Source organism: Schistocerca nitens, chromosome 3 (assembly GCF_023898315.1).
Source record: "Schistocerca nitens isolate TAMUIC-IGC-003100 chromosome 3, iqSchNite1.1, whole genome shotgun sequence".
NCBI lineage: Eukaryota > Metazoa > Arthropoda > Insecta > Orthoptera > Acrididae > Schistocerca > Schistocerca nitens.
The window spans coordinates 652,327,027-652,353,348 of NC_064616.1; the positions used below are offsets into that span (position 1 = coordinate 652,327,027).

At 38.4% G+C, this 26,322-nt stretch overlaps 1 protein-coding gene across 7 annotated transcripts in view; it reads left to right on the top strand.

The window, feature by feature from the left end:
* The window catches only part of LOC126248617 (cAMP-regulated phosphoprotein 21), a 1,051,584-nt gene that overhangs the window by 940,273 nt on the left and 84,989 nt on the right, over nt 1–26,322 (top strand). For all 7 annotated transcript variants that reach the window (XM_049949775.1, XM_049949778.1, XM_049949781.1 and 4 more), the window contains 4 exons: nt 5,789–5,908; nt 6,017–6,176; nt 8,431–8,927; nt 20,178–20,342. In XM_049949775.1, the coding sequence (XP_049805732.1) occupies nt 5,789–5,908; nt 6,017–6,176; nt 8,431–8,927; nt 20,178–20,342 (942 nt within the window). The remainder of the gene's footprint in view (nt 1–5,788; nt 5,909–6,016; nt 6,177–8,430; nt 8,928–20,177; nt 20,343–26,322) is intronic.

Genomic DNA, 26,322 nt, shown 5'->3' on the forward strand with positions numbered 1-26,322 from the left:
CTGTGAGCCATTTGCAAATATTTGTGAAATTTAGCCCATCAAATTGACATACTTACATTAGAATCCAAGCAATCATCAAACCACATAACGGTAAAAATGTACTCTACATAGTCCAGTATATTCCTGCTCTCTGAAGTCAAATTATGCTTCACTCCTGTTTCTGATATACTTGGTGTAAAGGCTTCAATTATTTCAGTTATGAAGTCTGGATAACACCCTCATTTTTACCCTTATATGCTTTGATGATTGCTTTGCCTCTCCCTAACTCATATGTCGGAGGATGGTGATTTAAATTCCAATCTAGCCATACAGATTTAGGTTTGCCACTACTTCACTGAGGTGCTTATGACCAATGGTGGGGTGGCTCATTTTAAAAAGACATGATTCATTTCCTGCTTGATTCTTTTCAAATCCACACTTGTGCTACAATTCTAAAGACATCAACACCAGAGGGATGATAAACCTTAATACTCCTTTTTTACAACCCAAGTATGTCCATTTTGATAGCTTACACTATACGAGCATTTGAAATTGGCTTCACAGCCAAAACTGAGCAAGAACAAAAAAAAAAAATGAAGGTATATTTTAAACCACCCAGTGGCTGCCAGTGTGACAGAATGTTAATGCTCAATTTATGGTTGCTGTGAAATCTATTGCAGCTATACCTTACAGTAACCTTTTTAGAACATATGCCATTTTCAATTTCAGCAGCCCTTCAACATTGTCTGTAGTGGATTCTGTATGTTTTATATCCTAGTGGTACACTAATTGGATGTTGGCAACATTCCTTGTTTTCCCTTTCTTAAGGAACATTAGGAAGTAGAAATAAACATTTTGACATTCATTTTGTTATTGTCTATCACAGTCCATATCTTATTAATAAGTATATTCACACAAATGTTTTGCACCTCTGGGAGTTATATCTATGACAAAATTATGTGAAGATATTTGGAAAAGATTCTGCACCAGACTTTTCTGTCATAATGATTAAAGTATTGATGTGTTTGCTCCAATAGCAACTGGGCTTTAGTTAATACATACAGACACTTAAGAAACTACCTGACAATATATTTATACCAAGAGGATACCTACTATTTTCAGTTATTCTGCAACATATGTATTTACCTAGAACCATCTGCTTATCTAGAACTATCTGCTATACTCACAAGTATAAATATTTATTATATTTGCTTCTACAGTCCCTTTTGTAGTTGGATGGTCATCCACACTGCAATTGCATTGTGATAACTGAAACCAATGCCTCTTTATCACCTACAGATGCATTATATATTTCTCATGGGTTGGGTTTTCTAAGTAAGTTTTCCAGAAATCAAATAATGGAAAATCCAGGACAGAATTATGACAATATAAAGAAAAAGGATAGAGTACTACTCACCCCACACAGGAGACACTGAATCGCACACAGGCATAACAAAAAGACTGCTGTACATTTGAGCTATCAGCCAAAAGGTCTTCTTTTAAATTAGAAAACACACACACATTCATGCAAGTACAATCCACACACATATGATTACTGTCTGTGGCTGTTTGAAGAAGACCTTTTTGCTGGAGGCTTAAATGTATAAAAGTCTTTTTGTTGTGCCTGTCTTTAGCTCAACATCTTCTCTATGTGTCAAGTAGAAATCTATCATTTTTCATAATATTGTGATAATTTTTGTAGAATTCATTCTGAATAATTCTGTGGGAATTTTTATTTCAACTGCTACTTGTAAAACTGCCATTTTCTCACTCTTTTGTCAATTCTTCCAATTATTATAACACATTTATTTAATTACAGTCATTTATCACAAAAATTATCATTACACTAATCATTTCAGTTCATAGTGACCATTTTAGGAACTTGTATGACTCCAGCATGCTGAGTGTAGTGGGACAGCAACTCATTTTAGATTGTGATGCAAAAAGAGACAGCCAGAGTAGCAATGTTTGCCAAGTAGAATTTACATCCAAACTAGCACTAAATAAAGTGGGTATGAGACCACACATATATGTACACACTTTATTTACTGCTATTTTGTATGGACATTGTACCTGGAAAACATTAGCTGGGTTGAGAATGGGCACAGGCCAAAACAGGTCACCAACTAAAACAACATCCAGTTTTATTTGCAACTCTGCCTGTCTGTGTTCATCACAATCTTCAGATCTCTCAGAAAAATGAAAATCACATAAAACCATTGATCAATCTACATCTGTTAAATCATGAATTATGAAATAATGAAAGGTATTAATTTCATATACATAGAATACACAAGCTTAGAATATGCTGAAACATACCTGTTTAAAATGCAGAATGACTGGCAGACATACATACTAGTGAACTCAAATTTTTCATTTACATTTATGGAGAAGTCTTAAGATGGCTAATAGAGGGATTCATCTACATTTTTTTACCACTGATAGTCAGTTTGCCATAACGGTTTCGCATGTAGACTCAATTTGTACCCCTGTGTATTTAATTTTCTTTTCTACTGCTACAAGTACACCAATCCTCACCTCTCATAGGTAGTCCTTTGAGTAAATTATTAGTACGACCCAAAAAAATATTACTCCTGTCAGTTTCTGGTTTAACCAGTTTCTCAATACTGCTATGTGCTCCCGTTGCTTCTTAGAAATTCTTAAAATCATGGTACTTTTTATGCATTGTTCTGCAGTTGATTTGTAATTTTTTGTAATTATCATATATGCAGAGAATTTCTTGCTATCTTATGTTCATCCTCATTGGATGAAGAGTCACATAATTAAGGAGGAAAAATTCCCTAATGTGCATTTCACATCATCAGCTGTGTTACCTCCTTAAGACATTTAAAAGGATATTGTAGCTTTCGCCATTAAGGCACAACTCAAAGAAGTTACTGTCTGTCTTGTGACCAAAAAACAATTTAAATAATTTCATTCAGATCCATCCACAGTCATTAATATAAAAAATAGCACAGATTACAAGTTTCAGCAAAAATTGAACAGCAAAGCTCCTTCTTCCAGCATTGTGTTGCAGTCAGGAGAAGGAACTGATTAAGAGATCAGAACTCAAGTGACAAGCATTCTTTGTTGTTAGGTGTTCTACTATCTGCATCTTATTGCACTCTTTACCACCCCTTTTTGCTTTTACAACCTTGTAAACATGTCAAATTACTACCTCACCAATGCAAACAGAATGAACATCCTGAGCCTTTCCATTCATATAAATTGACTCATTTACATCCCTGAAAGCTGTCCTTCATGATAGGGGTTATGAAAAATGATACTTTAGTGAATAAGTCGCTTTCATCATTTCCTAAGGGATGCCATTATTCACTATATCCTGGAGCTGCTATTGTCTGATAGACCTCTCTACTATTGACTTAATGTGGCACAGGATGTTGGAAGTGTTCTAATAAAAGAAGTTTTTTGTACTAATTCTTGATCACAGTCAGTTTTAGACAGAATTTTGTAACTTTTGTAAAAAGGATTGGCTCTTTACCAATACTGCTTTCAAAGTACTGAGTACCTAGACCTGCAAGGGTCTAGTACTTTCTGGTGCTAAGTCAGTGTTGTTGGGCAGTGATAGTATTTGAATTACTTTGTGTCCTTCAGGCATTTGAGTTTGTAAAAAAAATCTCACATATTAGATTCATCAAGTTGATGAATGTAGCAACTCATTGAATTCATTTCTGAATGTGAATTTCTCTACACTCTACATTCTGGTGTTCACTCATGAAACCTATAAACTATCAGATTAAAAGTATTTTCACACCCCTATATAAGTGTAATTGACCACAAGATGTCACAAGAGTTGGACATATGAGTATAATGAGGCAGACATGAACATTTGAACCGTTCTAAAACTGCCAATGTTGACTGTTGGTGATGTCATTGTGAAGTGGAAATGCAAAGTGACAACCACAGCTAAACCAAGACCAGACAGACCTCATGAACTGACAGGCAGTGACCATTGAGCATTGTGGAGGGTGGCTGTAAAATATCACATGAAATCAGCAGAAGGGTCACATGTAATTTCCAAAGTGCTACCAGCAGTCCAGCTAACACAATGACTGTGCATAAGGAGTTAAATACAATGGGGTATGATCATTGAGCAGCATCTCATAAGCCACATATTTCTATAGTCAATCTTAAGCAGTGCTTGGGGTGGTGGAAAGAGCAACGCCAATGGACAGGTGATGACTGGAAATGAGTTATTTGAAGTCGTGAATCATGCTGTACACTATTACAATTTGGTGGAATAATTTGAGTCTGGTGAATGTAATTAGGTGTAGTGCCAGTGAAAAAAAATGGATGGTCTAACAGATTTTTCAACACCATTGTGGACTGTGTATAGTACAGGAAAAGTTCTCGTATGATGATTCCTTGTATCAGCATGATAATGAATCTGGTCATAAATCAGGATCCATGAGGCAATGGTTTATGGGCAATAACACTCCTGAAATGAACTGGCTAGCCCAGAGTCCCAACCTGAACCCAATGGAACACCTTTTGGATGAGTTAGCATGTCAAATTCACTCCAGACCCCAGTGTCCAATATCACTACTCTCTCTTGTTTTGAATCTTGAGGAAGAATGGGCTGCCATACCTTCACAGACATTCAGACTCCTCACTGATAGTGTTCCCAGAAGAGATCAAGCCACCATAAAGATGAAGGGTGGACACACCCCATATAAATGTCAACCAATAGGTTTCTTGAGACTGTATATTTGACCAGGCATCTGTTTCCATGCAATAAAATTGAAGATTTTACTATATTAAATTTTTCTGTACTAATCAGTATGTTCCTTTTGGGAATACTAGGCACTGTTTAAAAGATTTATGAGTTCTAAACAGAGTGCAACAAACAGTTCAAAGAAACTAAATTAAATTTAGTGAGCAAATTATTATATAGTTTGGTTACTTACCGTTGTTATTTCACCTTTGAGTAGAATAGTTTATCCTACTGTAATGTGACAGCATTTTCCCACAAACAAACTTTTTTCTAATATTAAACACAGTAGATTAATTGCTTAAAATTATACATGCAGGATATTTCATTTGCTTAAATGAAATGATTTTATTTTCGCTGTTTACAGCTGTGCTGTTACTTTAATTATGGATTCTCATATTTCATAATTACTCAGATTCAAATTTTTTAATTATACATTGTTGCCATGAGATACTGGCTGTTTTATGTAAATTCATGATCTGGTTGTTTCTTTCAAAAGTCTAGAAACTACTCAAAGATTTTTTACAATTTTCTTTGTGTGCTGACTGACATGGTTCAGTCTAAGACTGGAATTTTTGTAAGATAACAAGAGACAATGGATATTTGATAATTATTTGAGCTCCAGATCTCATCATTTTATGTAGCTAGTCCATTTATAACACATGCAGACATCCTTTCTTAGTCATTGTACTTTATTTTCAAAGTCACCTGGTTTTGCTACATGTGAAAGCTTTACCACAAGAAAATAACAAATATAAATAAAAGTAGCTATTAAAATGAGTGCTCCATTCACATCTCAGATTTGTTTGAATAAAAAAAAGAAAGGAACTCAGAGAAGAGAGTCAACTTCTAATAGTGTTTGTTAGTATTGTCAATAAGTGGCACTCAGTCATTGAACCAAATCTCATGTTTTGTTTCCCTTTAACTGTGTATTTTGAATCTGCATTGTATAGTATGAAGTTCATTGTATGATTTAAAAGTAATGAATTAGTGTACACCATTTTGAATCTCAATCTACAGCTGTAGTAAGCTTTTCCTAAAAGTAATATTAAAGTACTTATTTAGAATTTTGTTTAGACAGAACCACCTGCGCCTCAACCACAAAATGTCCTAGAAGATCCAGATGCAGAGCCTGTGATGTGGGCAGTCAGTGACTTGTCATCCATTCCACCAGGAAGCATTCTAATAAATCATCAGGTGTGTGATTATGATTGTACAGTCTTTTATTAACATACTTTAATTACTGAATACAGTTCTACTTCAGATTAAACTGATATATTGAAATTGTTTGTATTACCTTTGCAGACCCTTGAGGCATACACAAACCCTGATGGGTCTCTCTATCGATTTGATCCTCAACATCCTCCAAAAGTTGTAAGAGAAGACCACAGTGTGAAACTTAGCCGAGGAACTTCACCAGAACCAGAAGCTGATAATCAAACAGACAAGGACCCAGATAAGAAACGTATGTACCTTTTTCATTTGTTGATTTGCAATAAAATATTGTTATGGAGGCATAAATTTCACAGCATAAGTTTTGTACAGCACAAATATGGACTGACCCATGTATAGCGACTGAGTGAGGTGGTGCAGTGGTTAGCACACTGGACTCGCATTCAGGAGGACGACGGTTCAATCCCGCGTCCGGCCATCCTGATTTAGGTTTTCCGTGATTTCCCTAAATCGCTCCAGGCAAATGCCGGGATGGTTCCTCTGAAAGGGCACGGCCGACTTCCTTCCCTAATCCGATGAGACCGATGACCTCGCTGTTTGGTCTCTTCCCCCAAAAACCAACCAACCAACCCATGAATAGCAACTGCAATTAAAAGACATGCAGTGCACTGTCAGATAAGAATACACTCATGAGTACTTGAATTAGTGTCAGCTGCTCTGTGGGAGAGAGAGCACTTTTGTCATTGCAATAAATGAAATAGTTCAGTACATCACAATACTGTGATGTCATCAGGGCTTGTGCTTGCTATTGGATTGACAGTGCAAAATTGGTAAGAAACATGCAACAGCACATTTCATTGTGGCCACATTCTGGGTGCCTAACACATAGGACACTCCATTTCCATGGACATGTGGTTACTGGTGTTTTGTCATACCACCAAGTCAAGAATGTGCCACTAAGACCTCCATATATGGAAATCCTTCAATCCCATAGTTAGCTACCATGGAAAAGACTGAATGAAGACAGAGTAAAAATCAAACAACATGGACGTTTCAGAAGATCAACATGTCACACCATGGCACATCCCTCAGCCATTAAATATTGGGCAACAACAACAACAACAACCAGTGAACAGATAAAATATACCATCAAGAACCACAGAAGCAGCTGTCCCACATCTGTTCTACCTTGGAACATTTTTCACACTTTTGCCTACAGCCTGCCCTGTAATAGAAGTTTAATATACTTTCTCATTCCATATTTAAATGATAGCATTCACTTTGTGTACATTGCAGTGTTTTTCTGAAATTACAAAAATTACTCCAGAAAGGGTTTTTCCAAATGTTCACATATTCCATTCAAATTTAAAAGTCAAGAAAATCTTGTCAATACTGTGTTTAATAGTCTATGTGTTGCATTATTACTCTACTACATACTGATAATCACTAAATGAAATCAAATTAAGAAGTATTATCAACAGAAAGTTAAAGACATTTAGATACCGTATAGTAGTTATTGGCAACTAACACTAATTTCTCTTTTTGAGAAAGGAAAAATTGTTAAGACATTAAAGAAATGTTGTTCATTTGCAAATATCACATGTTCCTTGGGCATGTATCACAACAACAAAAACTGTAAAAACTGCTGGAACCTGCTTATAGCAATATTCACGTTCCTATATGTGTTTGTAAAATCAGTCACTAGATTGAAACACCAATCAGGAAACAACACTCTCTCCTATATGTTTTTGATACACACCAATGACAGGGTATGAGTATGTGAAAAATACATGAATGCAAACTATTTACCAACAGGGGACTGTTTCGGCAAGTCGTGAAATTTTCTCATGTGGAGGATGTTTGCATGGAGGCGAAATGAACTTGCTTAACTCTCAACAGTGAATGATACAAGAACCTACTCTCATATTATGTTTATTAATTAGTTCATATCCAGCACCCTCCAAGTCATCTTTACTTTCATAAACAGAATATCACATACCATTGCTTCCTAATCATGTCGGAATTAGTGAAGATCATTCCACAAAGATGTGGCTGCTTGCATAGCTCTCACAGTTAACATAACTACAATTCTACTGAGCACATTTGAGCTTCCATCAAGCAACATGTAAATGCCTAGGGTCATATTTAACTAATCTCCAACATGCCATCACAGATTAAATAGCTCCCCAATACCTTGAAAGTCTTGTGTAGTCCATGTCAAGAAGGGTCACTGCCTGCATCAGGATGAAATGCCATGCAACATGCTACTAGAGGAGGGAATGGGGGGAGGGGGGGGGGTTGTATTCACTTACTAAAGAGTGTATAAGTAACTACAGATTATTCTAATGCCCAGAATTATATGTCTACAGAAAAGCCACTATTTATCTATTTTAGACTGCTATCTTAAATTGTTTTTATTAAATTTTTCATTGTCCCCTTGTGTACATAAAACTACAATTAGAAAAAAGTGTCATGATTTTGTATTATCAAAATCATTCTCATTAATGATAACATACTTTAGTAATAAAACATTCTTTCTATTGCAGCCAAGAGCAGTACAACAGAAAATGAGCAGCCACCAAAGCATTCCTCACCAGTTCTTAGGACAACTGCTACATCTCCATCCTTGCCCGAGACATCTTCAGCAGATCATAGTCCTGCAACTACAGCAACTACAGCAACTACAGCAACTACAGCAACAACAGCAACTACAACTGAACAGCAGCTCCCCACACCTCCATCAAATGTTGTTTCTGTATCTCAGACTTCAACATCAACCCAACCTCAGTTCATGGCAGTGTGTCACTCCAGCCCATGTCCTTATGTGACAGTGCAGCCTGACCAGCCTCTATTCTTCCCCAACACACCACAATTTCTACAGCCTGTGGGAATGCAGCCAGGAGAAGTCTATGGAACTCCAGCAGCAAATCAAAATGTGACGCCTTGTCCCTTGCAGTCATCTCCATTGATTTACACTAGTTATCCTGTCCCAGTTCCTGGAGGTGCCTCAGGAGTTAATGCAGTTTATGATACAAGGCTGTTAGTAAGTATATTAATTTGAAGCCCTTTACTGTTTTCTCTAATTTACAATGATGAAATATTTATCTGCCAAACCATCCACATTAAAGTCCAATTACTCTCATAATACAATCTACAGTATGTTCATACAGTGACTAAAATATGTTATGCATAGTGTAATTAGGAAAATTACACATACATTACAATAATAAAGAGAAATGATCTTACAACAGAAACATTTTAGGCCTCCTGCCAAGAAACCAATTCATCTGACAGTGTCGTCAGAGTGAGAGTGGTTACGACTGCTGTGGTATAGTGACAATGCTCATCAAAGCTAAAACAATTATCAAGTCAGACAGGAGGATATTGATGTCTGATAGACTGATAAATAATCACTAATACCCTACTTAGCAGATGAATATAGGATGTTTAACGAAAGTCTGGCAAATATAGAAGATTTGTGGTTGGGGATAAAGCATATTACAAAATGTGCTGTGTGTAAATCTGCATGAAGTGAGAAAATAAATTAGGCCAAAGACCCATCTTAGTGTAATGCTACCATATGGAAATGTAAAAACAGAGATTGATAAGTCCCGCTCCAAAAATGAATGCTGGGAAACTGATAGTGAAAACTTAATGGTAATTAATGCATCCATAACAAAAGTTAGGTATGATGCCTAAAACAAATTCCTTAGGCATAACTTAGTGAAAAATCATTCAAAAAATCTTAAAATGACCTGGTCTTATGCAGAGTCAGTGAATATATCAAAACCTTTAATAGTGTCTCTCACAGATGAGTTGTTTCTGAATTCTGAAATAACCAACCCTGGTCTAGAAAAATATTTGAAACTTCTCAAAATGGTCAGGTGAGATACTGATTGAGCTCCTATTATATTTTACACTGGATTTGTTATGGAACTAGCCCATTTCCTAACTTATATTTACCAACAACCTTTTGTGCAGCTAACTCTCTCACATGACTGAGAAAGAGCACAATTTAAACCTGTTTACAGCAATATTGCAAGAATGATTGAACAGAAATACAATGTACTACCCAAATTGTCTGTCTGTTGCAGGATTATAAATCTGAATGTTATATATTATTAAATGAAAAGTAGTTTCTCTCAAAGGATTAAGGAGGTTCAGGAAAAGCCATTTTTGTGAGACATAACTCAATTTTATTGCAAACAGTATCTTGCTAATACAAAACACAGGTAAACAGGATTCCATCTTCGTAGAATTCTTAAAGGCATTCAGCACATGATCATTTGGTGAATTTTCCCACACATGGGACTGGTACAGCCCAGTACATTGTTCAACAGAAATGGAAGCAACATTTCATGTGATCAAATAATAATGCAGATATTCTCAGTATGTGCAACTTTTATATGCCGGTAAGGTAGAACAGTAATATTATTATATTGTTTGTCAATGTTATTTATGTCTACAGGAGTGTATTAGTTGTTGATCTTTGTAAGGCAATGTCAATGAACAAGAGAAAGGACATCATAGTATCCAAATAAAAGGTAAGTGGTAAATTTCTGGAGCCAGTCACATTCTCAGATATCTAAGGATAATACTACAAAGTGATGTGAAATGAAAGGAGCTCACATAAAGAGTAATATGAAAGTTAAATGGAAGATTCATATTTGTTGGGAGAATTCTGGAAAAGTCCAGTATGTTACATCTTTTAAGAAAACATGCCCTGATGCAAAAAAACAAACATTAAGAAATAATTCATGTAGAGTAATAAAATTTTGGGAATACATTTGTCTAGGTAACATATATATGTGATTAATGTTGCAAGATCACAGGTTAATGTAAGTGCAAGGAAAGACAATGCAAATGTGAAATGCTGTTACATTAAAATTAGTGTAACTGCCAGAATGTTGAATGCAAGCATACAAAGGTGTATGCATTGTTTTGTACAGGTGCTGGATGTCAGTTTATGGGATGGGAGTTCCATGCCAGTTGCATTTGGTGGGTTAATACAGGGGTGTTTAGTGGTGGTTATAGATGGCACTGGAGTTGTCATCCGAAAAGTCCCATATGTGCTCGATTAGAGACAGATCTGTTGATTGAGCAGGTCAAGGCAACATGTTGACAGTATGTAGAGCATGTTGGTTTACAATAGTGGCATGTGGGTGAGTTTTAACCTTTTGTATAACACCCCTTGGAATGCTTTTCATGAATGGCAGCATAACAGGTCAAATCATGACTGACATACAGATTTGCTTTCAGGGTGTGTGGGGTAACCACGAGAGTGCTTCTACTGTCTTATGAAATCACACCCCACCCTTAATCCCAAGTATAGGTCCAGTGTGTCTAGGTGGCAGACAGGTTGACTGCAGGCACTCACGTGTCCTCCTTCTACCCAAGGCAGAACCAGTGTTTATCAGGAAACACAACAGACCACCACTCCATCCTCCAATGAGCTCTCACTGGACATACCACTGAAGTGGTTTGGGGTCAGTGGAATGCACACTAGAGGGCATCTCGCTCAGAGCTGTCCTAGAAATAACCAATTTGTAACAGCTTGTTTTGTCATTGTGCCAATTGCTGCTCAAATTGCTGCTGCTGCTGCTGCAGATGCAGTATGATGTGACACAGCCATACCCCAAACATGATGATCTTCCCTCTCAGTAGTGCCAAGTGGTCATTCGGAGGCTGGTCGTCTTGCGACCATGCCTTCCCCTGATCACTGCTGCCAGCAGTTATGTACAGTGGCTACATTCCTGCAAAGTCTTTCTCCAGTGTCTTGTTGCCCTATTGCACGGCATCACTCAAACTCATTGAGCTGCTGATAATGGTATCTTCATTTTCTTAAAGGCATTCTTGACCAACATCAACTCACTACATCTAGTTGCAGAGGTAACTAACACTCACAACCAGTACAGTGTGTAATTGAAGCAAACTTGATTTTCATCCACATAGTGGTGCCTCTAGCGCCATTCTAATGCAACTACAGCTAAATTTGAATAGCTGTCTTCTTTAAGCTGTAGAAACACATCTGCTAAATTTTGTTTATGTTGCACATCTCCTTCTTGGTATTGTGATTTTTTCTGTAAGTGTATATACAGGTTTGCAAACTTCCTTTGAGCCACAGTTGGGCTCTCATTGCTCTCATAGTAGGCCTTCACAAGAGCTATATGCTCAGGCCATGTACCATGACATTTTCACGTACAAGTGGGTGATAACAACAACGCACATGCAATTGCTCATACTAATACCTATCATTCCCCATGGCCAACTGTGCAGTTTGAATGTAACCTGGGGAGAGGTTACATTCTTCCAATGTTTTGGAGAGGCAAAGCAGTGTTACTCCTGGTGTCATGGTGTGAGGAACCATTGGGTGTGACTTCAGGTCACAGCTGCTAATGATTGGGGGAACTCTTATGGTAAAACAGTACATCATGGACATTCTGCTTAATCATGTGTTAGCTCTCACACAATGATATCATGGTGTCATTTCTCAACAGGACAATGCTTGTCCACACATGTAACTTGTCTCTATGAACTGTCTGCATGATGCTGACGTACTCCTGTTGCCAGGAAGGCACATGATCCGTCTCCAATAAAACACTTGTGAGACCAGGTGGCATATCAACTCTGTCTGAGTGCCAGTATCCAGACCGAGCGAGGTGGCGCAGTGGTTAGCACACTGGACTCGCATTCGGGAGGCCGACAGTTCAATCCCGTCTCCAGCCATCCTGATTTAGGTTTTCCGTGATTTTCCTAAATCGTTTCAGGCAAATGCCGGGATGGTTCCTTTGAAAGGGCATGGCCGATTTCCTTCCCAACCCTTCCCTAACCCGAGCTTGCGCTCCGTCTCTAATGACCTCGTTGTCGACGGGACGTTAAACACTAACCACCACCACCGCCAGTATCCAGGATATCAAGGACCAGTTAGAGCAGTTGTGGACCTGATTCCCTGACAAGAGGATATGACCCCATACTGTGTCTGTAAATTTGACTCAATCTTGTGATCACTGAAACAACGTCACATACCCTCTCAACCCATGAAGTTTCACTTTGTTTCCTGCTCCCCTTTTGATGCTTCACTTTTGTTGTCATGCAGTGTATTTATAGGCTAGTTTATGACTCCAATGCTGACATATGTAAGTTTTGGCATTTTTGCCCAGTGCAAAAATAACAGCTAAATAGGACACCAACTGCTCCCATACGAAAGATGAAATTTTGGTCTACTGAAAAGAAAGTAATATAGAGTTTGAATGAAATGTGACAACTGTGGAAATTTTAGATTTGTTAGAAAGAGACAAGCCACAGAAATTGCAATGTGGAACTGATTTACCAGCACTACACTGTGATATGAAATTTATGTATAGCACTACACTGTGATATGAAATTTATGTATATTATGAGATACCTCTGCAATGTCATTGCCATGGAACTTGTTTGGGCTCAAACTGCAGAAGCAACATTGGAGTGAAATAAAAATACTGAAGTTCAAAGTCACAGGAAGATACCTGAATGAGACTGTTACTTGAATATTTCTAGATATATGGAAGAAAATAATTAACCATGCATGAAATAAGATCAAGAGATTGAATAAATAAAAGGACTTAAGAGAAAAAACAATGCTAGTTACAATAGTTACTCAATCAGTTGCTGAATGAATATTCATTATCATGAAATTTGGGTGGTGCATGTGAATGTCTTTCAAATCTCTATGATCTTGATGTTTCTGTCACCCCAAAATGAGGAAGGAAAGGTCCTCACCTGTGTGTGTGTGTGTGTGTGTGTGTGTGTGTGTGTGTGTGTGTGTGTGTGTGTGTGTGTGACTGGAAATTTCTTATCTTCTGTAGCTCTGGCAGCATTTTGCAGTTTGTGGTTGAGAGTTAGCAACAGTACTGCAGGCCATCAGAGATATTCTTTCACAGAATGGAGTAATGTTATCATCTTAAAGTGCTCGAAATGGCTATATTGTGTGTGATTGTTTTTGAGATTCTAATGAGACTTTTAAATATTATTGGTGTTGCACTCCTGTCTATAACTGAATACAAATTTGAGTGCATACTCTGCCTCTGACATGCTTTCTTTCCTGTGCCCAAGCTATTATTGCATGTCACATGCATCTCCTTAGTATTCTCCAGCTCTGACAGATGAGATGATGCTAGGATCTCAATAAATTTATTACCTGGCCCTAATCCATGCTTGAACTGAATCCTGTTCCTTGTTGATTAGGTTTTCAAATATCCTTGTTTTCATAGGCCAGGGTACTGGCCATTTTGTGTATAATTTCATAACTATATCCCAGTCAGGGTGTGGTAAGAGTTAATTTGCTTGGCTCTTGTTTTAGGTGAGTACATTGCTGATATTCCTGGCAGTTCACCACAGCTATTGCAATTATGTATCCAAATATGACATTCAGAACTAACACAGAATGTTGTATACACTCAGTTTTCAGAGACTTAGATCATTTTTAACAATATGAAACAGTCAATTTACTATCATTAGTTAGACTGACATGCATTGGATGCTGTGTTTCAGTAAGAGTCTGCCAATTTTCTTGGGGACCGGGCAATCATAGGGCAGATAAGTGAAGCTTAGTTTATCTTTTTCTTTCTCATTCTTGATCTATTTGAGAGATATTGTTGATTTTATCTGTAGTGACTGCACTATCTGTCACTCTGAGTACCTGTTAATTTGGGGCACTGTTAACTGTTGCTGTAGTTCTTTGGTAAGGATTTCCTTTACAGACAGAGTGTGAGGTCTATGGCCCACAGTCAATAGCAAGGCATTTCTTTTTGATAGATGGTTAAAACTCAAGGTGCAGCCTTACAGGTATATTTATATGAATTATTTATACACATCACAGACAAGGGATCCATCCACTGGTCTCTCAACTAATATACTGAGGAAATATTACTGGGCCTCTTTTCCATGTTCCATTGTGAACTCCACAGGGTGTTACAGAAAGGTACGGCCAAACTTTCAGGATACATTCCTCACACACAAAGAATGAAAATATGTTATGTGGACATGTGTCCGGAAATGCTTACTTTCCATGTTAGAGCTCATTTTATTACTTCTCTTCAAATCACATTAATCATGGAATGGAAACACACAGCAACAGAACATACCAGCGTGACTTCAAACACTTTGTTACAGGAAATGTTCAAAATGTCCTCCGTTAGCGAGGATACATGCATCCACCCTCTGTCGCACGGAATCCCTGATGCGCTGATGCCGCCCTGGAGAATGGCGTATTGTATCACAGCCGTCCACAATACGAGCACGAAGAGTCTCTACATTTGGTACCAGGGTTGCGTAGACAAGAGCTTTCAAATGCCCCCATAAATGAAAGTCAAGAGGATTGAGGTCATGAGAGCATGGAGGCCATGGAATTGGTCCGCCTCTACCAATCCATCAGTCACCGAATCTGTTGTTGAGAAGCGTACGAACACTTCGACTGAAATGTGCAAGAGCTCCATCATACATGTACCACATGTTGTGTCGTACTTGTAAAGGCACATGTTCTAGCAGCACAGGTAGAGTATCCCGCATGAAATCATGGTGGTGAATCGAGGAAGTACAGTACATATTGACGAAACCAAAATGAGCTCTAACATGGAAATTAAGCGTTTCCGGACACATGTCCACATAACATCTTTTCTTTATTTGTGTGTGAGAAATTTTTGGCCGTACCTTTTTGTAACACCCTGTATATTAGGATGGATATGGTTTATAGATTTTACAAGAGCTTGTAAGGTTTTCCTATTCCATGTGGCAGTATCAACAATATATCACCTATGTTTCAGTAAAAACATGTTGGGTTTAACTTACCATATTCTAGAGCTGTTTCCACAAAACTTTCCATTTATAGGTTTGGTAATGTGCTACCCAGTGCCAACAATTTAGGTTCTTCATAAAATTTTGGATCAAAAAGGTAACAGGTAAATGTGAGTAAATAGCTGAAGAGTTCAGTAAAACAATGATAGAACTTTTTGCCAGTTCATTCCAAGAATTATAAAAGTGGGACTACCACAAAGAGAGGTATCACATAAAAACTTATCATAATATACTTACCTTGGAGCTGCAGTTGACAGAGACAGTGTATAAATTCATCAGAGTTGTGAATGTGATGTTCCCTCTGCCCTCATAAATTTGCTGAGAATGTGCTCACATGTCTTATTTTATTATTATTATTTTATTTTACTGCATATTCTGTTGATCCTGATTGCAGGTAGTTGCAAGGATATGGAAAGAGTCAGTATTTTTACAATGTTAACAATACAGCAGCAGGTAATATGGATAATTCATGACAAGACTCATAATAACAAACATGGAACACTAGAAGAAATAAAAACATATTACATACATCAGAATTAATACTCATGAGTACATACTCAAACTGACAATATCAAACTATCTGAGCAACAATGTAACACAACAGCAACAAATAGTTAACATTTATGCTAACATTGAATGGCTAACTCATTTGTATAATAAAAACTTGCTCCAATGCACTAAAAATTTCAGTAATTGAATAGAATGACTTTTGTATTAGATATTCCTTCAGTTTGCTCTTGAGCTTTGGTGTTTCAGGAGCAAGACTTTTGATGACACTGGGTAGATCATTGTAAATTTTGATGCCTTATAATTTACTCCTTTCGGTACAAGGGTATAGTTTGACTGGTTGCTATGAATGCCCTCTTTTGACCTTGTGTTGTGACCATGATATTCCCTATTGGTTTTGAAGAGAGAGTGGTTTTTATTAATGAAACAAACAAGAGAGTATGTGTGCTGAGATATCATTGTAAATACCTGCAGTTTCCTAAACAGATTGCTGCATGAGTGCCTTGGTTGCATACCACTCATGATGCATATACCTCTCTTCTGAACAATAAAAACTTTTTTTGCCAAGGGCATGGAAATATCCGACATAAGCAGCTCTTACGGAATCCTTATGTATGATTGATGCAATTATGAGTAAGGTATATGTTACAGAATGTAACCTTTTTTCTATATTTAGAATATGGTTGGACCAATTCAGTTTGCAATCTATCTACACACCCAGAAACATAGCTGAGTCGACTTGCTTTATTTGTTGTCCATTACCTTCTATATTTATATCCCCTGGTTCTTTATGTGCTATATGAAACTGTATATAATGAGTAATATTTATATTCATAGAGAGTCCATTACAGTTAAACCATTTCAGAATGTTGTCAAATGCAATGTTCGCACATGTTACCCAGTTGTTCCCTGTTGCTTTATCAACTAGAAGAGAAGTATTGTCAGCGAATAGGGTGAACTTGCTCACTTAGGTGGTGCAGTGTTGGAGGTAATTTATAAATATAAGAAACAGTAAGGGTCCCAATACTGAGCCTAGAGGCACTCCCAGTGTTGACTTGCCCCACTTGGATAAAGCTGGGATTCCACTACTGTCAGTAATTATTACCCTTTGTTTCCTATCTGTAAGGAAGAATTTAATCCCTGTCCCTATTATGCCACTTAAAACATAGTAGTCTGCTTTATTTAGCAGAATGTCATGGTTGACACAGTCAAAAGCCTTGGATAGATCACACAAGATTCCAATTGGTGCGAATTTTCTGATCAGAAATTCAAGAATTCAAGATTCAGTGAAAGAGAAAATAGCATCATCAATTGATAGGCCTTGCCAGAAACCAAACTGACATTGATTGAGAATGTTATGGCTGTACAGGTGATTAACAATCCCCCTGAATACCAGTTTCTCAAGGGCCTTTGAAAATCTTGTTAGCATGGATATTGGGCAGTAGTTTGTTACATCAGTTTTTTCATCTTTCTTGAAAATTGGTTTCACACAGGCATACTTTCATTTAAGTGGATCAATACCTTGTTTTAGGGATTCATTAAAAATGTGACACAAGACTGCATTTATGTAGCCATGACAGTGTTGAAGTATCTTAGTTGAAATATCATCAACCTGACAAGAGTTTTTTGATTTCATCTCTCTGATTGTCCTGTTGATCTTACTAATTGTTATGGGGGTTATCTGCATCTGGAAAACTGTGGCATCGTTAGCTTTACGCAGAAGGGCTATCACATCACTTACTGAGCCTTCACAGAGCATTTTTTCAACAACTGTTAAAAAAGGGTTACTGAAGATATTGGCAACTTCCTCAGTATTTTTTACAGTATTTGCATCCTGGATTAATTCTATGTCAGTCACGTACTCTACTTTTTTACTACTCTCCCTTTTTATAATTTGCCAGATGGTTTTTGATTTGTTATTTGAGTTATCAATTTTAGATGTTATGTACATAGTTTTGGATTTTTTATTACCCTTTTTAAAATATTACAGTACAATCTGTCTTGTCAGCTGATGTACAAGTGCACCAATGTTGCTAACTATTAACCTTAGAGGAATGCCTTCTCTGTGTACCATACTAAATTCCTTATGGATTCACTGATGTCAACCTATTTCATATTTGACAAAACATATTATGAACAAACTGATGTTTGATGATTGGTAACCCACTGTCACCCATTGTGACCAACCTTTAATTGGTTCATTTTCATGATCTCTTGAAGGACCTAAAAGTTCTCAGTGGTAATTTGAAATAATTTCCAGATATGTTTCCTTGGTGTGTTAGTTGAGAGAAGAGAGGACAGAATCATTAGCTATAGAAAATAAATACATAAAAAACTCATATCTCCATGACTTCTGCCATCACCATTTATCACAAATAAATATTCTGCTGAGAGCTATGGTTCATAGAATGTGAATAAAACAGATAATGAGTGCGACACTGAAGAACAAAACCTAAAAAAAGGGTTCCAAAACTGAAGTGTACTCAAATAAATTTGCTGAGCAGGCAATGCAGCCAAAATAAACAACACCTGTGGGAGACACTGAACTAGAACACCTGTGGGAGACACCAAACTGAGAAATAAAAAGGAGGACCAAGGGTTCATTACCCATGCTATGTTGCATAAATCTCCAGACTGTCTGTAGAGTACATTACTTGGTGATGTGGCATGTCATATGTGAGAGAGATTATTGGAACAGCCTATGAGAGTTACAAAGAACATCAATGGAATTCTTGACCCAAACAGCCAAGCAAACCAGCTCTCAACATACAGTGAGTATAATATAATCATGAAATGAGATACAAGAAGACCAGTATTATGGTATGCATTGCAACTTAAAAATAAGGCTGTCAGGAAACCTTTTAAAAGGGGCAAAGTTTTCAATATAAACAAGTCCTGACACACAGTACTCAGTTTATTTGCATCTTATCACAAAGCACATCTGTCAAGGCTGGGAAATGCTGCAGAGAAGTGTGTTTCATGATAAAATCGCATAGGTATAGGAAAACTAATGTACACTCAAAACTGTAACAAGTGCCATGAGGAAAACTCAGTTAGAAATGGGGATACAAGACTTACAGTACCTTACAGCACTCACACATAATACACCAAAAATTGCTAGATCAGCCATTACAATATTGTGTACAAATTCTCAACTCAAGAAATTTGAAATGTTGTATACTTGGTGGCCTCAACACAAGATTAAAGTTGAGTGACTGGTAGCTACTGTGGGATTACTTTGTCAGATCAGCCACTGAGGGATCATAAATATTATTTGTCACTTGAATGTGACAAATAGATAGGCCAAGGAGGAATTGTTACCTATTAAGTTCTGCTAGGTTGTGGAGAAGGTGTAGACTTTCTACGTATCACCTACTTTCATGATGATTTCCATCACTGCAATGTCAGCAAGCCTTCTGAAGAAGGGATACGATTTTGACATTTAAAACTTCAGTCAGATAATGGATGCCCTTGAGAGTATTGAGAATATGAAGAAATTCTGATCATTAAGGATAAATTATGATGTCCCCTAAAATTATTCCCACTGTTTATATGTGTTGAATTGTGACCTGAAGTGTTGCCAATGATCAGTCAGTTAAATGGGTCAGAATCAGGTCACCTTACTGGTGATTTATTGTAATCATGCTTACATATATACTCAGTGCCATTTATTTCTCCTTACATACCATGTAACATTGATTATAGATATCAGGTGTAGAGATGCAGGGTCTCATCAGTACTTTACCATTGTCAGCAGCAGTTGAACTGCTGTATATTAAAGTTATTGTAATCAGATAGAAACCTTTTGTTCCAAAAATTAATGATAGTGTATTGTCAACCTTTAATAGCATTTATCACCTAACAGAAATATTACAGATTTCAAATCATCTACTTGTAAAACCTGTAAAATATTTTTCCATCTGTTTGTTATTACCAATAAATAACAATTTATTAGGATGGAGGCCCAGTCACTGAGCTTCACCCTGGAATGCTGGGTTTAAGTTTATCAGATCAAAGACCAAATGGTGATTCAACACAGCAGGCTCCATTGGCAACACATGGCCACACCTATCAAGCACCAAATTCTTATTGGCAGCAGCAGTTACCTGGTCCCTTTCAGGTATGTTTATAATTGTTTGTGTCATTTGTCCAATGTAAAGGACTTCTGTAACCCTAACTGGAAAATAAAATAAAATATTATTTCCTCTCTAAAATGTTTCTTAAGACAAATGCAAATTAAAGTATAATGGAAGTTTGCTCATAAAATTTTTTCAGGTACCCCATACAACACAAAAACATTTGAATAGTTATTTTTCATTCTAGCTGATATTTTTCTTTATACTGAAATAATCATATTGTCCATGTTGGAAGAAGGCTGCTTTTGAATGTGGAACATGTAATTACCTTCACTGGAAGCTTGTTTCACATTTTACTCTTAATTTTTCTAATTTAGCAAGTAGAATAAATTACAAAGTAGAGATACCTGTAGTATAGTAATCAGTGATACTTTATTATCTTTAAGGTGACATGTTGCTGCTCAATATTAGTGATGTAGAAGTAGAATTAATTTTTTTCCTCGTATTAATAGTCTTGGTATGGAGAAAAGCATTGTCTGTAAGCATAATTTTATATTATTATTGAAATGGGACATATGAGATAAAGAAACATGTCATTTTTATTTCACAATGAAGAATTTGATCAACAGGAACCAAAAATTATTTTAGTGTTAATAATCTATCAGTCATACAGAAATTTTATAATTGAATTTTTGTTATTTTCTTAAATGTGTTCTCTTAGGACACTTTCATTCCTTGACTGTTTATTTTTTTTACCTTTTTATGATGGTGTACACCATAAGAAAAAATATTTCCTCTAATCTATAGTAACAGTGATAAGCTATTTACCATATTGAATTCCTAGAAATGGTGGCACCTTTCTTGCAGCATTTCTTATAATGGCATTGCCTTCTCAGTATTGATGCAGCAACAACACAAATAAGTACACATGGAATAACCAAATCACTTTAATGAGAACACTGATCATAAGATCCATACAAATTCCATCTCCACAGCTACGCTGAGTCCAAACAAATAATGAGTATCCTGAAAGCGGAGTCAACTGAGCATACAACTGAACATAACAGAATAAGAAAGCCTTCTGCTCGGAGATTATGATAGGTAGGTTGCTAGTCCAATCTATGAGGTGGCACTGTCCATGGATTGTGTGCCATGCCATGTTATGCTGACCTCATTGCGATGCTGCCATTGCTGTTTGATCATGCTTCCGCCCAGTGGCTGGACCCATGGCACCAGGCAATTTGAGTCATAACAAGATATGCTGGCATTCCATGTTTCGTTATGTTTACTGCCATTGTGTTGCTGATGTAGTAGATGTGATAACATAGAGTTACCATAGTCCTCTCCCTTGGCAGGGTCACTATAAGATGGTGCACCTCTGGTGTCTCTCTCCCACAGGTTAAGATGGTGCACTGCACCCTGAAATGTGATGTCCATGTCTTCTGTGGCACTGTCGATGGGTGCCTGCAGAGAAGCCGAAAGCCCCTGTTGGCCAGCACTAGTGAGTAGGGCTGGAAATGGCACTGGTGGTGATGGCTCCATTGCCGGGGGATATCTACAGGTGAGATGCCTGGAGGTTCTGATGCTGGAACAGGATACAGGGGGCTATTGAAGGCCTTGGGGGGGGGGGGGGGGGCGGGGGGCGGAGGGGGGGGGGGTAGAAGCTGGCTGGTCTGGCGCCACCAGTTGCTGCTGTAGGTTCTCTGCATCCAACCCCTAATGTTCAGTCAGAGGACTAGAAAAGACGTCAGAGGAGGGTTAATTAGGCAAGATCAGGTTCAACATAGGAGGTGGAGACAAAACGAGGGAAGGGGGCTCCAAGGGTGGCAAAGAATGAGAAGATCTGGACACTGGGAAGGAGGGAGTGGGGCTAAGAGGTCTGTGCTGTGGTAGTGGAGATCAATCCTGTAGCTGTGAACAGAGTTGGTTGTCATGTCAAGTCAACAGCCTTCATCCAGCTGCAGCATGAAGACTCCTAACCCTACTGGCCTTGGAAAACCGCCAGGATCTTGTGCCCATTGTGATCAAAAGTGTGGGCTCCTACTATGGCCCCCAGTATGTATTGTGGCAACAGAGTTGTCCAAAGAGGGTGTGGCATGGGCATCAGGACATTGAGAACTGTGAGCAGCTGGCACCCATGAAGCAGTTTAGCCAGGCTCTTTTCACCCTGTGGTGTCTACCTATAAGAACTGATAAAATGGATAAGCTTATCTTCAGTTGTGGTACCTTTAATGTATTTCTTCATCTCTGTCTTGAAAGTTTGGATGAGGCTTTCCACCTCCCTGTTGAACTGAGGATGGGACGGCAACACCCGTACATGGTGGATACCATGTTGCACACAAAACATTTGAAAAGTTTGTGGGATAAACTGTGGGATGTTGTCCATCACCAAGGTGTGAGGGAGGCTGTCGATGGGGAAGGTCACGGTGAGGGCCGGCACCATTGATTCTGCCATCAGTGAGCAGCACTTTACAATGGGTGGAAACCAAGAGAAGAATTCTATGACAACCAGCCAGTAAGTATCCAGAAAGGGGCCCACAAAATCAAGATACACTCAATCCCATGACTGTGTAGGTTCCAGCTACCAAGAGTAACACTGCTGCAGGGTGGCCTGGTGACCTGCACATTTAAAACAAGAATCAAATAAATGTTACATCTCATGATCAATCCCTGCCCAGTAGACATGTCAGTTGGTTAATATCTTCTTCATTCATAATGCACCTGAGTGAGCATGATGCAGGAGGTGAAGAATGTCCAACCCGAAACACACCAGAATGACCATGTGCAGCACAGCGCATTCTGTAGACAACAGAATAACACCATCAGTAAGAGGCAATCTGTGGAACAGCACAAAATAATTACAAACAGGATACTGAGCATGAGCAAGAAACCATTCTGACCACCCACACTGAATATACTGCTGCACATGGCAAAATAAAGGCTCCAAGCCTGCCACCTGGGTGATGCAGGTGCCAGTAATAGGGAACCCATCCACTGTCTGTTGAGCTTCATCGTCAAGTGAGAAACAAAGAACGTCACCCTGGTTGAAGCATAAGAAGGCAGGAGATGGCATCAACATTAAAGCACTGGGCCATTTGGTGAAAATTGATCTCTTAATAATAAAGACTGAGGAAGAGAACCCATCACTGAAGGCTGTGTGCTGTCTTGCCCAGCAGATGTGCTGCAGGGTTACAGAGGGGAAACAAAAGGTTTATGGTCCATAACCAGGTGCTACTGCACACCATAAAGAGACACATGAAACTTCTTGAATGCATAAGTAATAATGAGGGCCTCCGTCTTGATTTGCAAGTAATTTTCTGTCTTGTGTCTTCAAGGCAAAAGCAATGGGCTGTCCCAAACCATCTGTATTACAAAGAGACAGCATGGCCCCATGTCATACTGTGATGCATTGGTAACCATGACACGATGGTGAACCTACTGATATGTGGCCAGACACAAGTGGAATGCAGACCATTTTTCAGTTTCCAATATGCTTGTTCACAGTCAGCTGACCAAACAGATGATGTGACCTTCATGAGCAAATGATAGAGAAGATATCTTACTGTATCTGCCTGCAGCAAGATCTTGTGGTAAATAAGTGACTTGGCCTAAAAATGCCTGGTGCTGCTTCATGTTAGTAGGATATGGGCAGCCTCAAAAGCTTCACTATATCTCTTTATCACCTGTTTCACCTAGTGGAAAATGACATGACCCAGATATTCAGTACAGGGTTGTAAGAAATATGTCTTATCCAAATCACACCCACATCCTGCAAGGTCTGAAACAGAAGCTGAACACTGCGAAGATGGTCCTCAGTGGTGGGACCTGTGACTACAGTGTCATCAAGGTTGTTGATACAACAAGGGATTCATTGTTTGAGTTGTTCTAAATAATGGTGAATAGTCCTGGAGTGCTATCAACTCCAAAAACCAACTGGTTGTTTTGGTAGAAGCCATATGGCATACTGACAACAAGAAGCTGACATGTCTCTTCCTCAAGAGGCAGCTGCAAATATGTTTCTGAGAAATCCAGTTAAAAAAATACTGTACCCCAAACAGTTCTGTCTCAAGTTCTTCCAGGTGGGAATGGGGTATCTATTGACCACAGATGGGAATTGACAGGCACTATGAAATTCCTGCAAAGGTGGAGCTTGCCCATCATTGTGGAGCTAGCCCATCACTTTCTTAGTAATCACTAATGGCATAGCCCATTGATTAGGTGATATGGGTTCCATGGTGCCCAAAGGTGCTAGCCTATGTAGTTCTTCTTTTACTTGATCATGAAATGCAAGGGGCACAGACCAGGCCTTAAGAAAGAGAAAATTAGGTTGTACAGAGGGTTTGACAGTGATATGTGCCACATAATCTGTGGCCTTGCCTAGTCCAGGCAAAAGAAGGATTGTACAGATCATCCATTTCTTGATAGGGCATGAGGTCTAGCACTAAATGAACTGAATTGGTGACTGCCCATCACAAGGAATCTCAATGAGTGCACCCCTGCTGCCTTGTATGTCTTCTCTGTCATAAACTATCTCACAATGGAAATTTGTTGCCAGATATAACTCACAAGACATCTTGAGGGCCTAAACGGCAAATTGAAGACAAGACGCAGGTAAGTGTTAGAGTTCAGAACTGATGCCGTTGTACATGTGATCAAGCGCACATGCTATGGCTGAAAATACTAGAGTCCATAGCATGAAGGTTAGAAATGAAAGCCAGAGCCAATTGAGAGTTGCACACCATTGCTGTGTGTCTTTCTTTCAATGCTGATGGCGAGAAGCCCAATACTGAAAGCAGGCTGGTCAGTTGCATTGAGCAAAACAAGTGGGGCAGGAAGGTATGGGCCTGTGGAAGTTTGTGCACCACAGTTGAGTGTATGTGGAGCACAGTAGCTGGGCATGCTGTACCACAATAGCTTCTGCATCTAAAGGCACGCAGGAATATGAGTGTGAATTTTGATCTAAGTTGACAGAGGACACATCAGCTCTACCTGATTGGTCTTTGATGCTTGTGCTATCTTAAGTACATGTTCTAAGGAGTGGTCTCCAAACAGCAGTGTTCATTGGCAGACTTATTTATCAGGAGCCAATATTATGACAGCATCACAACCTATTGTGTCCACATAAGATGCCTTAGATTGAGCAACTTAAGTCTTGCAGCTCCACAGCCCAAGACCAATAAGATTCATGAGGTTGTTTCATTCACTAATGAAACTCCACTAATGCAGATATCATAGGAGTGTGTTTGCAATAATATGAAATCAGCAAATAACACATTTCATTGAATGACAGAAATGCCGGACACTGAAGGGGGACTAACTAGTGTAACAAGTAGTACGTTTCGGGGGACATCGATGATAGAAAGATAGCTTTAAGAGAGTTGGCATCTGTCATCTTGAAGGCCACAAAGTGTTACCATAGGCATTTCTCATATGGTACCCAGCATTTAACAGCTTTGTCATAGGTTGGGAAAAGTGGCAGACAGGTTGAAAAATTTTGAGGGCACGTTAATAGGCCTGTCAACACTCAGTCCAACATGGCCTTGTGTTCCTACTGCAGCATTTCCAACTGCATCTGGATTTCCATTTGCTGCCACATTAACCTCTGAAGAGCAACCTCTAAAGACACACCTATTGACACTTCAGGTTGACACTGCAGGTGTCAGCCTCTCTGTGATGCTGTCATTACTCTTAGATTGTGTCACCACCTGGTGGGCGTAACTGTGATGCAAGGTGCCAGTGAGGCTGAGCTGAATCATGAAAGTGTGAGCTGGTACGCCAGCCAACAAGGCACTGGTGCAATAGATGTGGTAATGTAGGGTTACCACAATAGAAATGAATAAATTCCACTAATAATTTATAGCATTCAACACACTTTAAATGTACTTCATACAATACAACCAATGTGTCAGCAACCCAATTATGAGAGCATTGTCTCCTGGAATTTGTTCTGTTGTGTGAAGTACAGTTAAAGTGTTTTGAATACTACCAATTATTAGTGACAATATACACTCCTGGAAATTGAAA